At 35.7% G+C, this 13628-nt stretch overlaps 2 protein-coding genes and 1 long non-coding RNA gene across 3 annotated transcripts; all 3 read left to right on the top strand.

Moving 5' to 3' along the window:
• Window positions 1–1377: 1377 nt before the first annotated feature.
• Window positions 1378–2925, top strand: LOC143595680 (uncharacterized). The gene is made up of 3 exons (XR_013146565.1): window positions 1378–1527; window positions 2430–2677; window positions 2751–2925. It is a non-coding gene; the product is annotated as an uncharacterized LOC143595680 (long non-coding RNA).
• A 1643-nt stretch (window positions 2926–4568) lies between these two features.
• Window positions 4569–7742, top strand: LOC143595675 (microtubule-destabilizing protein 60-like). Its single transcript, XM_077074636.1, has 8 exons — window positions 4569–5230; window positions 5335–5380; window positions 5909–6001; window positions 6832–6951; window positions 7083–7181; window positions 7269–7328; window positions 7420–7514; window positions 7622–7742. Exons 1-8 carry the CDS (start codon window positions 4569–4571, stop codon window positions 7740–7742), a joined length of 1296 nt encoding a protein of 431 aa, XP_076930751.1.
• A 3575-nt stretch (window positions 7743–11317) lies between these two features.
• On the top strand, window positions 11318–13256 carry LOC143595679 (small ribosomal subunit protein eS19z). Its single transcript, XM_077074640.1, has 4 exons — window positions 11318–11463; window positions 12569–12659; window positions 12752–12935; window positions 13022–13256. Exons 1-4 carry the CDS (start codon window positions 11380–11382, stop codon window positions 13092–13094), a joined length of 432 nt encoding a protein of 143 aa, XP_076930755.1. The 5' UTR covers window positions 11318–11379; the 3' UTR covers window positions 13095–13256.
• Window positions 13257–13628: the final 372 nt, after the last annotated feature.

Here is a 13628-nt window from a genome sequence, read left to right as displayed (position 1 = left end):
AACTGCGTGCAGCGCCTACTCATGGCCCTTGCTATGGGGCTCGGTTGTTTTCCGAATCGCATTAAGCGTTCAATGACAAAGAAATACGAGCCGGATCTGAATGGTAAGTAGACATACGGGCTGATGAAGATCACTAATAAGGTTGGGAGGTAGATTCGTTTCATTGCAGTGCGAGGGCCAGAGTCAGAGCATGAGTTAGAGCCAGAGCTCGAGTACCCGACACCACACTATCATGTGACTAGACCAATGCCGCTGATCCCAGTAGACGCGGATGATACGTTACGTGAGCTTGTTATTACCACTCATCGTAAAGAGACTAGGGTCGCGTGGATGATGGATTGAATGATTGTGCGGGTGAGGGAGGAGGGTCATACAGTTCCAGCACAACTGGGTATACTTGTTTCACCATCGCCAGAGGCACAAGAGCCCTCACCACAGTAGTCGTTATTTTATTATCAGATGTTTAGATGTTGATGCATTTTGGACTTTATGCTTTGGACCTTATGTTCGGGACCTTACATTTTGGATCTTATGTTTTGGTCCTTATGATTACATGATTGTTTGATTGCTTAGTTGCAGCCTTGCAGGGCCGGCTTCGAGAATTTAAATGCCTCAGCCGAGCCGAAATAAAAAGGCCCATATGCCCTATAAGAGATAACGAAATATATAAGCTAATTTTTTTAATGACGATTATTGTTATGGTTAGATAAAAAGTTTGGGCCCAATATATTTAAGATGATTAAGATTCATACATATTTTGTAATTTTGTTTTCAAATATATATATTGGCCCCTGAAAATTACGGGCCTCTGATAAACGTCTGGCTCGCACTACCCTAGGGTCGGCCAAGTTGTTTACCATGTTACTAGAACTCCAAATCTATTAAGAAATGGTAACAATATGTATGCGTGTTAATAAAACTGAGAAATCTTTTAATGAGAAAAATATTGTTAACTAATAATTCAATTATATATTTTGTTAAAAGTATAGATAATGGTTAAAGTAAAATCGAATATGAATTAGAAAAGAAATTTCTTAATTTTCTATTATGTTAAAAGGATAAAAATACTTTATAAAAATCAAATAGAATTTTTATTTTAAAATTTATTACAATCCTACTCATTTCCTTTTTCCATTAAAATTTTATGTTAATATGTAAAGAATAGTAGCTTATAGCTTATAACCTTAGGGGGTGTTTGGTACAGAGAATTGGGGGGTGAGAAATGGAAATGGAAACAATTCTCTTGTTTGTTTACGAAAGAAAGAGGTGAGAAATGGAAATAAACCATTTCCATTTCCCTGATTTCTTTTCTCTAAAAAAAGCGGAGAAATCATTTCTCCAGGGTTTCATTTCTCACTTCCATTCTCTTCCGATTAACAGATCCCCTCTCATCGCTATCTCCATGAAACTGGTGGAGAGAGAAACAACAAACCCCAAGCCCTAAATCCAATCGAATCGGATCATCCAGTTCTCACCAACTGTCAAATGCTCACAATTTGCTCCCAATTCACACCGATTCTCGTTCCGGTGAGTGATTCTGTAACTGATTATTGTTCCGATGACCTAATTCCGCTTTGATCCATCTCGATTGGTGATTGATTGTTAGTTGTTGTGATTGATTGTGTAGATGTGGATCTGAGTTATGGTGAATTGTTAGTTGTGCTGGTTTATTGTTGTTTTGATGATTAATTGATGTGCGATGAGTGATCTTATGGGGATTTTGATGTGGTTTTGTGAAATCTAGAGTGTGATAACGTAATTGATTGTGGATTGTTAAATTATTTATGATGTAGGTTGCTTTATAGTAAGAGTTTGTTAAAGGATGTGTGACATTAATGTGATTATTGCAACTTCAATGGCAGCTGAATGTTATATTCTGGTTTTTAGATGTAGCTTACTTTGAAATTGTACATCATATAATGTAATAATGCCTCTTGTAGCATACTGCATACTGAAACTAGTGAATTATTTGTTGGAGATAATTAGTCAAAGGTGGAATAAGGAGTGTATGGTTTTGTTATTACTATTTACAGTTCTTAGAAGGAATATATCTTACTGATTTAGTAGTTTATGTGCATCGTCATCTTGTTTTAGCATATAAGTTCGAGTTAGTTTAACACTGAATGAGGTTTTGGGAATAGTTCTGTGATAGAAGCATATTTTCTTCAGTGGTTAATATGTTTGTTCATGGGAATTGTGCTCTATCTAGGGACTTGATTACTGCTTTTTTAATGCTTAACTCTTGCCTAAAGAGGAAAAGTAATTAGATGTGTCTTGTTTGTGACCATGGTAATTTTACCCAACCTTGTGTGCAAAAAGGATGAAGATAAAAGTTAATGTATTTGTAGTGCATCTTCTTTAATTTTTGTTATTGTAGTGCATACCTATGCAGGTGTTATGTGAAACCTCATTGATTATTATTTTTTCAGGAACACATGTTTGTTGGTGAAATAACTTTGAGGGTCCCAAAAGTGTTTGTGGAGGGTGACATTCATTAGAATATTTGGTTCTCATCAGGCTTAAAATGGCCTCTTCCAGCCTAGGACATGGTGGAGTCGGTACATCAAGAACTGTTGGTGGATTTAATGAATCCTCTACTGCAATAGATCGGTTGGGAAGGGGAATGCTTGAGATGAGACTTAGGGATAAAGTGGAACGTGGCGATGACAAAGTGAGTGTAAGTATAATCGTTTTAATAAACAGTTAAACGGGTTAAAAATATATTCAAAAAATCAAGTTTATTGTTCCAGGATAGTGAACCAGAGATTGTGCATGGGGCGAGTACTGAAGCTGGACATGTAATAAGGACAACAATTGGAGGGCGTAACGGTCAATCTGAACAGGTAGGAAGTGATGAGTTTAAAGAATTAGGTTGTCTGTTTTAGAATTTTGATATGTGCCTACGCATGTAAACGAACACGAACAAAGCATGTTTTTGTATGTTCGTTTAACTTTAACTGAACAAACTATTGTGCACTATGTTTTGTATGTGAATTGGTTTGATCAATGCATATTTTGGTTGGAATTTATGCATCTTTTTATATGTTTTTTATTTTTTAATAAATATTTGTTATGAAAAAAATACTTGTGCTAATAATAAAGTTGATATAATTCTCTGTTTATTTTCTATGTACCAAACAAGAGAAATGATTCTCAGCTATATTTCTCTACTGAAATCTCTGTACTACCAAACAGAACAGTCAATTCTCATTCTCCAGACCAATTCCCTTTCTCTGCAATTCCATTTCTCTATTCAATTTCTCTACAATTCCATTCTCTGTACCAAACACCCCCTTATTGGTGAGAGAACCATTTCCATTATTACTTTATCTTCACAATATACCTTATTCTTTTCATAATATACCTTATCCTTTTCACGGTATAACCGGTTAAAACGGTCAGTACGTACCGTTTTTTAAAACATTTCAGTCACCGGAAAATTTTCTGACTTGTCTTTTTCATTTTTTTTCTCTTATATAGATTGAAAGGTCAAACTACCATAACGATGCCAACTCTCCGGTGGTTCCAACGTGCCCCCGAAAAAGCCGTGCCCCGGCCGGGTGTCCGGCTTGCACCACCCTAGAGCCGGCCATGCTTAGTTGATTATCGCGTATGGATTATTATAACTTTCCTTATTTATGTCTAAGAAGTTTTTCTTTACAAGTGTCATTAATTATAGTAAAAAATTAAAGATAAAATCTTTAAACACGCTAAATAATTCATCACCCAACAACTTCTATTTCACTCGTCATGTATCTATAAGGCGTTGAACAACTATAGTTTTATTATAAAGGCTATATTTCAAAAGATGAGTTAACACGAGTCAAAACATCTATATCAACAAAATAAATTATTTTTATAACAACTATATTTCAAAAGTTTAGATAACTCATACAGGTGTCAATCAAAACAGATAGCATGACAACATCTAACAAACTGTTACCCCGAAACGCTCATGTTGTTCGTAGGTTGTTTGTATGGAGCAAAATGTTTACTTTTAAATTACGTTTTTAATTTTATAACCAACTCGTCTGTTATTTTCAATATTCTGTAATTGTAAAGTAATCTTAAAATAATCCAAAAAAAAAGAGCCTATACTCGTACAGCCTCTATACGAGTCGTATAGCCCTATACGGCTCATATAGGGGCTATACGAATACAAGGGAACAAAACCTAACACTCTTGTCCATATAGCCCTTATACGAGATATATATTTGAATAACTTAGCTGGTGTGTATAACCCAAGCCAAATTAAAAGTTTAAAACCACCGGCCTTGTTAACGGATGATCCCAATTGACCCACGACCCGGCTCGTCAACATTTTAACGAAAACAGATTAGTAGATCCAAATCCACCCACAAAAAAATACATATATAATTCATCAATCAATACGACATCGTTTGACTCGCCGAAAGGAGCCAATAACTAGCCGTTACACAGAGCGTCCATATATCACTAACGTTCACCAGTTAACTCCACTCAGCCGCCACGTCGATGATCATCCATTTCCGTTAAACTCAAACACACACACAAACGCCAACTTTCTCTCTCTACATTCAACTTTTTCGATGGAATCCAACGTTGCCGTTACACCGTCAAAGTCAAAACTACCGGAGGAGAATGTAAACCCTAACGTTACAAGCCCTAATTTGAAGCCTTCGAATTCACCAGCACTCAAATCTGCAATTAAGAACAAGATCTATTCACCGTCTCCGAAGAATAGGATTCGCGAGAGGAAGTTTGTGGTGGCGAAGAAGAATTCGAATAGGGATAAGAGCGAAACCCTGGTTTCGGTTAATTGTAAGTGTACGGCGGGTGCCGATTCGAGCCGGTGTGTGTGTGTGGCGTATGAGACACTTAGGGCTTCACAGGAGGGGTTTTTTAAGAGTCAGATTGAAGGTAGTGTGCAAGAGGAAGTGATTGGAAACCCTAGTTTGTCAATTGAGGGGGAAATTGAGGTTACTGATACCGAGACCGAGACGTCGGGTGAGAAGAGAAGGCGGGAGAAGATTCCGGAACCGGGATCGGGTAGAGTGATGCATTTGGTCAAGGCGTTTGAGAATATTCTTGTGTTACCGAAGTCGGGTGATGAGGATGATGAGAAGGAGAAAAGGGATTCGAAATGGGAGTTTTCGTCTGCTTCGTTTGAGGCGAATGAGCTTTTGCTTACTGTGGAGAATTTGGGGCTGTGTTCGCGTGTTTCGTCGTCTTTGGATGGCAACCGCGGGAGGTTTGTTGTTGTTGGTTAATTGAAATGAACGTGTTTAAGTTTATGTTAAATTTGGTTAATTTTGATTCTGAATTGTTTGTTCATTTGTTTGATAATTGATATAGCTTGGGGAATAGGACAACAAATGGTGGGAGGCAAAGCAGACGCAATGTAAGTGTCGTTATTTATTAAAGTTTTTTATAGAATTGGGATTGTTACTTTTGGTCAGTGCAGTCGATATTGACGATATATCACCAATATAGCAGTGATATATCGGTTATTGGTCCCTTAGCGAAATATCAGTCAAAATATCGGTCAGAATATCGATACCGATAATATCAGCGATATTGACCGATATTGGACTGATATTTGACCGGTATATCACCGATATTCCCGATATTAGTGTTTTAAGTCTTAATTATCAACTTTAGTGTTCAATGTTATTGTTTTAAGTTTTAATCAATTCTTACTTGCCATGATTGCTAGTGTTTTGCAATTTGCAAAAGGTTAACTAGTTAATGATAGGAGACTATATTGAATTATTAGTGTTAAAATGTTATATATATGAATTTTACATGATATTAAAATTGTCGATATCCTACCGATATCTCACTGCAATAACCGATATCCGATATTTTTCCGCATTAACGGCTTAGCTTTTGGTGTATGTTGATTTGGTAACTGACTTTTATCACTCAGAGCTCTGAGTCAGCTTCAACTTTTGGTGGAGGCAGATGGAGAAGGAGGACAAATAGGGCTACTTCCCAGCAACCATTCAAGCTCAGAACAGAGGTTAGCATTTACATTTGCCTGTTTGCCTATGACTGTGACTTTGAATCATTTAGAACTCTAGAGTTGTTAAGAAAAGCCAAGTATATGGTGTTCTCTAGTTAGGATTATTGAATATACACAGTACACTCAATTTATGTTCAATTGCTCTTTATGACATATTTTCATACTTGTTGAAAATCATTTACTATTATTGCATATTTGCATACTATATCCTTTGGCATCTTGACAAGAACAATATTTGGTTAGTATCAGTAAGCCAAATCTGATGGTTACAAGAAATCAATTTTGTGATTAGGAAATAGTGTGCTCTCTAGTTTGGAGGTTAGAATATTTTCTGTATAATTGCTCTTTATGGACATACAGTTCCGTAGTATTTGAAAATGATTTATTATTGCTTATTTGCATACTATATCCTTTGGCATTTTGACATGAACAAGTGAACAACTCCATAAAAATTCATAGAAATTTCCGGTTTTTAACTTGAGTTGTTGAAGCAGATAGCAATAACATTGCCGTTTAATTCATCTTTTAAACATCTTCCTTATTCCTCCCTCTTGCAGAACTCAACATTCAGTAAATTGATAACATTTCTACTTCTGGTTATTTGTCCACCATTATCCTTATTAAGATATACAAGAACCATTATTTTTGCCTCCATTAAGTGAGCATTTTTAATTGTATTTTAAGAGTCAAAACTCTAATATTATAGAACTAGAGTCGAGTGTCAGTTCAAATAATGCAATACATCCACTATCACAGTATCATTGATGTATTCAAAGAGTTCTTACTGCTGTCATTAATTAACAACAATATTTATTACTTATCTGCAGCAAAGGGGAAGGTCGAAACAAGAAGAATTTATGAAAAAGGTTCAGGAGATGATGATCGAGGAAGAAAAGCAAAGGATCCCCATTGCCCAAGGCCTGCCATTCACCACGGATGAACCAGAGGTTAGGAACTCTTCAACAACCATTGAAATCATCATAGGATTTTCTTATATCCTTTTGATCAATTATCATAGGATTTTCTTATATCCCACTACTTTGTATTAATGCTTTACATCCTTTTGATCAATTATCAGTGCCTGGTGAAACCACCCGTTAAGGAGGTTACACGACCAATTGATTTGGTGTTGCATAGTGATGTGAGGGCTGTTGAACGAGCCGAGTTTGACCATCAGGTAAAATAACACTAAAACAGTAGGTCCCGCTCGATTAAGTTCAAAATGATATTACTTTTGGATAACTTACTGTGTTTTTTAACGCAGGTGCAAGAAAAAATATCTTTTATTGAACAATACAGACTGGAAAGAGAGAGATTGCAGAAGGTAAGCTGTCATAGTTCTATGTTTTTATCATTTTATGTTATTCGTGCTTGAAACCGAGCCCGTTAATGATGCGTCTTTGTCTTTGTTGTAGTTGGAAGAAGAGGAAGAATTAAGGAGGCTAAGAAAGGAGCTTGTACCAAAGGCTCAACCTATGCCTTACTTTGACAGACCCTTCATCCCAAGAAGGTAAGAAAAACATATTGATGATTACTGTCACCAAACAAACACATAAATGGCTGTGCAACGGTAAACTTACAGTTGTTTTGTTATGCCGCGTGATTTGTTTATGTTAGGTCAGAAAAGCAACCCACAATACCAAAAGAACCAAAGTTTCACAACCACCCTCAGCATAAGAAGATCAAGTGCTGCGGCAGCATGTTGTCTTGGAGTGATGTGTGTGCTCAAGCCCAGTGACATAGACGGGCTCTTTTTGGGAACTGCTGCTGGTGAACAAGCTTCTTTTTTACTGAAAGAATAATTTTATGTAAATGATGCATAACCACCCTCAGCATAAGAAGATCAAGTGCTGCGGCAGCATGTCGTCTTGGAGTGATGTGTGTGCTCAAGCCCAGTGACATAGACGGGCTCTTTTTGGGAACTGCTGCTGGTGAACAAGCTTCTTTTTTACTGAAAGAATAATTTTATGTAAATGATGCATAACCACCCTCAGCATAAGAAGATCAAGTGCTGCGGCAGCATGTCGTCTTGGAGTGATGTGTGTGCTCAAGCCCAGTGACATAGACGGGCTCTTTTTGGGAACTGCTGCTGGTGAACAAGCTTCTTTTTTACTGAAAGAATATTCTTTTCTATTCAATTTTATGTAAATGATGCATAACTAAAACTGGCTGCAGTTTTGGGTGAACGAACAATGTTGGATTTATTGCACAGGTAATTCGCCTGTGTCATTTTCTTAATGAATCTGGGTTCCAGCTTTCTTAATGTTTTTTTTTGGTTGCCTTTAAATGGTATTTGTGGCGGGAAGCTCAGACCCTATGGACTAATCGGTTAAAGATCACACTACAATTTGCCAAACTAAAAACTCACAAGTTTCATTTCAGTAAATAGGTCTTTCGACTTGTAACAATGGTTTGATTGGGATCATACTTATAAAAATGAATTTCTAAACTGATTGAAGCAAAGTTCACCATGTCCTTAGTTTTGAATCTTTGACATGATATGGCCAGAAATTAGTACAAAGGTGGTCTTTTGACTTGTAACAATGGCTTGAATAAGGGTGTATGTATACATGGAAAAATGAAATGCTACGCTGATTTAAGCAAAAGTTACTGAGTCCCGAGTTTTGAATCTTATACCTGATATGACCATAAATTAGTAAGCTCGGGGTAATGAGCACAAAAAAGGTTACACTATGTTTGGCTTTCTAGCTGAAAATGTGTGACTGAGGCCTTTTTTTTTTATTTTTTATGTAGCAATAGTTACATGAATGCATATCATAACTCTATAGAAAACATATGAATCTGAAAATAATATATATTTATAATATATATAAAAGAAAACCCTAAAATCCTATGTGTCGCGATGTGGTCGCCCCCCCTTTTATGGAAGCTACCAGATTGCTTGATTTTTAATTGGAGGTCTCTCATTGATTTAACCCAAATTCATGGGTATGAGTCTTACCAAAACCAGATAGCTCTTAAACGGGTTATAACATCTCATTAAATTAAAAATTAATCTTACCAATTATTTGATATGAAAATCCTATAAAATAGGGTTATACAAAAATTTAATATCCAATTTAAAAAGAAAAATATATTATTTATAATTAATAAAAAATTTATAGTAAAAAACATAAGCGGGTCATGGGTCACAAATCCAGATAACTTTTAAACGAGTTATAACATATCATTTATTTATAAAACCCTTTCATCATCAAACACTAAGTATATTATTAACTTTCTTACAATAAAGAAAATTAAAATTCAAAAAATAAATATTAAAAAACGAAAAATGTAAAACAACCAATCTCTCAAGCCATCAGATTGTTTTATTTGTAAATGGAGGTTTCTCACGCATTTGACCCGAATTCATGGGTATGGGTCACACCAAACCCAGATAGCTCTTAAACGGATTATAACATATCATTAAATTAAGAATTAATCATACCAAATATTTGATATAAAATCCTATAAAATAGGGATATACTAAAAATTAATATTTGATTTTTTAAAAATATTATTTATAATTAAGAAACTTTTATAAACGGGTAATGGGTATCACCAAACCCAGATAGCTTTTAAACCGGATTATAACATATCATTTATTTGTGAAACCATTTTATCATCAAACCTCACCTATATTAATTATTAACTTTCTTACAATAAATAAAATTAAAATCCAAATATAGATATATAAACATTAAAAACAAATAATGTAAAACAACCCCCGTAATACGGGGGATAAAATCTAGTATATATATATATATGTATTAATATAACTTGCTATAGTTATAAAGACTGTTACATTCATTCTAAATGTATAAGTTTTCTAGCTATTGATCTGACTATTACCATGTTTTAACGAATTTGAAGCTTAATACAATTTTTTTCATACCAGATAGAATACCAAATATTTCTGAACTCTCTAAATTGACCAATTCTATTTTGCGATAAAAACTCGCATGATCTATATAAATAAAGTTTATTATTTTAAAATACAAATAAAGACCGACTATTACCATGATCTATTTGGCCATGGTTGAAACATGGTGGAATTAAAATAGAAAGAACAGGTCTCATAATCATAATCATAGATGTGCGATATTAGGTGGTGTTTTGGTATGTAGGAATGAAAGACGGAATGGAATACCATTGTAAGAGATTAAAAAACTATTTGTTTGGTAAATGAAATGAAATCACCTATTACATAACAAATCTCATTCCTCTAAACACATCAAAATCATTCCTCCACGTCTCTATTTTTTTTTCTTCATTCCATTCTCTTCTTTTACCATACTTTCTCGTCAAAACCACCTGAAAAGCACCACCATCACCACAGCTTGAGCACCACCACCACTACTACTGTTATCATTTTTTATTTTTTATTTTTTGTAAATTTTCTTTGTTTTGAGACTGATATTTTTGTTATTATTATTTTATTATCAAAGTGGAATGGTAAAACAAACCCTCATGGTTTTGATGAAACATGGTGGAGGTTAATGATGTAGTATGGTGGGGCAGTAGAGATTTGGGTTGGAGTCCGTAAAATCTCTAGTTCAAATTCAATCCAACCCACTACACAACTCTGTCTACTATCGTGGGCGTACATGGATTTTTTGCCATTGAATTATTCCTAATAGCCTGATTATATTCAAAAGAAAAAAAATAATAGAAGATTAATGAGATTATTATTATGCAGAGGACTAGAGGTGCACAAAAAACCCAAACCCGGAACCGGACCCCAAAAAAGAACCCGGAAATGGTTTTTTATACTCTGGGGTTAATACCCGAATCTGTAGCCGACCGTACCCGTAGGGTACGGATAGAGTATGCATTTCAGTACCAAAACCCGTACCCGAACCGGACCCGATTTGTACTCGGTAATACCCGAAAACCAAAACCGGGTTTTTTTTAAATACCCGATATAAACCCGGAAAAAAACCTAAAAAAACCCAAAAATAGGATTTTTGCAATACCCGAAAATAGGATATTCAAATACCCGATTTTAGAATGCCCGGTTCTATACCCGGCCCGAACTGAATACATAGGGTATGGTTTTTAGAGACAATACCCGGACCCAAACCCAACCCAAGTATTGCCAATACCCAATTTTCTAACACCCGGTCATACCTGAACTCTGAACCGGGTATTTGAAAAACCCGATGTGTGCACCTCTATTGTTATGTGTTGGAAGTTAAGCCCATAACTTGGCTGAAGAGGCTGGGCCGTTCAAGTCATTGCTTTTCAGTCTAACACCGGCCCAAATTCCGCAAGCATAAATAATAAAGACTGCACCACCATAGAAACCCTAGCCAGTTGGTATATATCTTCTTCGCTCAGGGTTCAACGCAGCAGCAGCAGCAGCAGAAGACACCATGGCGACGGCGAGAACAGTGAAGGATGTTTCACCTCATGAGTTTGTCAAGGGATACGCCGCTCACCTCAAGCGATCCGGCAAGGTTAAATCCATAGCATCTTTTTTAAAACTTTATTTCTTCTAATTTTAGAGTAAGTTAACAGCTTCCTTTTGAATGCATTAGTCTGTAATCTAGTTTCGAGTTACTTTGAAGTTGTGCTTGTTGAAATCTAGTTTTTAGCCATTTTATTTTGTATTTCAGAGTTAGTGTTTATTAGGTTAGAGTCATTGATCTGTTTTATTTAAATAATTAATCAAATGCATATAAGCTGCTTTTAGTTTATTTTTGTTTTTCATGTATTGATTGAACTCTGGTCTGCATATGCAATTTTGTGCTGCTAGTTACTTGTGATACATAAATTTATGTTTTTTTTGGTTGAGTTCACTGTAAACAACATAATAGTTGCATTTTTTAAAAAGATAATCTGGTTTTTGAATGATTTAACTTGAAAATGCATTGTTTTGTAATATTTGTAGACATCTCTAAGCGATGACTTAGGTTTATCGTAGCACTGAATAGAAGAAAGATGGTTCATGGCATGTGGAAGTTAATAGACATGCAATGTTTATTGTTGTCTATGCGTTTGCTTTATGTTTATATATGAAGGGCTTTTCATGAGTCGAGCCCGAGTCGAGCAAGGGTGGTTTTGAGCTCGGGTTTGAAATTAAACGATCAACTTACCTAGGCTCTAGCTCGATTTTTAAGTTAAACGAGTTTAAGATCGAGCCAACAAGCAGAGCCATGACTCGAGCTGAGCCTGGGTCGATTTTGGCTCAGTTACAAAAATGATCCAAATCAGCTTAGGATGTTTCAAATCAACTTTTAGCTAGTTTTGTTTGAGCTTTTATCGAGCGAGCCCGAGCTTCGAGCCTCGAGCTTTTTGAAAAGCCCTATAATAATATGACAGTGAGTGTTTTGTGGTTTTGAAAGCGTATAATTTGTGTTTATTATTAATGAAAATGAAGTTAGGAGTCTTATAAAAGGCGTCTTTGACCTTTGTCGAGCGGCTGAGTGGCTATTGTAGTTAATCATGGTCTGGTTTGTTAAAACGTTTAAGCATTATAAAGAATGGCTGCCAAAATAGTATGTTAAGTTTCTTAATATTTTAATTTTTAAGCTGATTTTTTTGTGATTTTATATTCTATAGATGGAGCTTCCTGAATGGACTGATATTGTGAAGACCGGTACCTTTAAGGAGCTTGCTCCCTATGACCCTGACTGGTATTACATCAGAGCTGGTGAGTTTAGCTTATGCCAATCTAATAACTCATGCTGGATCTGTTTATGTGAATACTTGATTAAAGTTATTGCATTTTTTTTTATTTTGCAGCTTCTATTGCTAGGAAAATCTACTTGAGGGGTGGTCTTGGTGTTGGTGCTTTCCAGAGAGTTTATGGTGGACGCAAGAGGAATGGTAGTGCTCCACCACATTTCTGCAAAAGCAGTGGTGGTATCATTCGCCACATTCTTCAACAATTGGAAACCATGAAGATCATTGATATGGATCCCAAGGGGTGAGTAAAAACTAGTGAAATGATCAGTTCTTGGTTTAAAAATGTTAGTTTGGTATTTTAAATGTTTTTATTTTGTCGTGTTTTAGTGGAAGGAGAATCACTTCCAATGGCCGAAGAGACCTTGACCAAGTTGCTGGGCGAATCGTTGTTGCACCATGAAGAGCTGAATCATTTGATTCTGGTTATTATTTTTGATGTTATGTAGCTTTTTATAAACTTAGCAAAATGAACAAGTTTTTGGTGAATTTTATTTTGAATTGTCTGTTTGTTTTCTTGAATTGGTTGGTACTGATAATTTGAGTTAATCGATAAAATTGTCTGCGGTTTTAGATTCTTCTAGTAGTAAAAATCGATTTTTGTTAAACATGACATGCGTGGTTTGGGATGAACCATCTGCACAGACCAAGTCTTATGGTTTAAACTCAAAAAAGAGTTTATTAAAAGTGTCATGTCATTGCCCTGCATGTAGGCGGTAGGGGTGTTAACGAACCCCTCTTCTTATATGTAGTATTGTAGTGGTTTAACTACAAAGGTTTGAAGTGGTGGATGCTATCATGCCCCAACTAAGAAGCCTTTAGCGCCCCTTGTTGGCCACCACACGGCAGCGTAGACGTGCACAAATCGGTTTTTTTTTAAACCCGGAACCGGGTAGGAACCTGTTTTTTAAGAACCGGGTACAAAATAGAACCGGTT

This window comes from Bidens hawaiensis, unplaced genomic scaffold (assembly GCF_021521415.1).
Source record: "Bidens hawaiensis isolate Kalapana, Puna unplaced genomic scaffold, B.hawaiensis_p1.1 tig00045464_1, whole genome shotgun sequence".
Classification (NCBI taxonomy): domain Eukaryota; kingdom Viridiplantae; phylum Streptophyta; class Magnoliopsida; order Asterales; family Asteraceae; genus Bidens; species Bidens hawaiensis.
The sequence above is the reverse complement of the archived record's forward strand: the minus strand, read 5'-3'. Positions and strand labels throughout refer to the sequence as shown.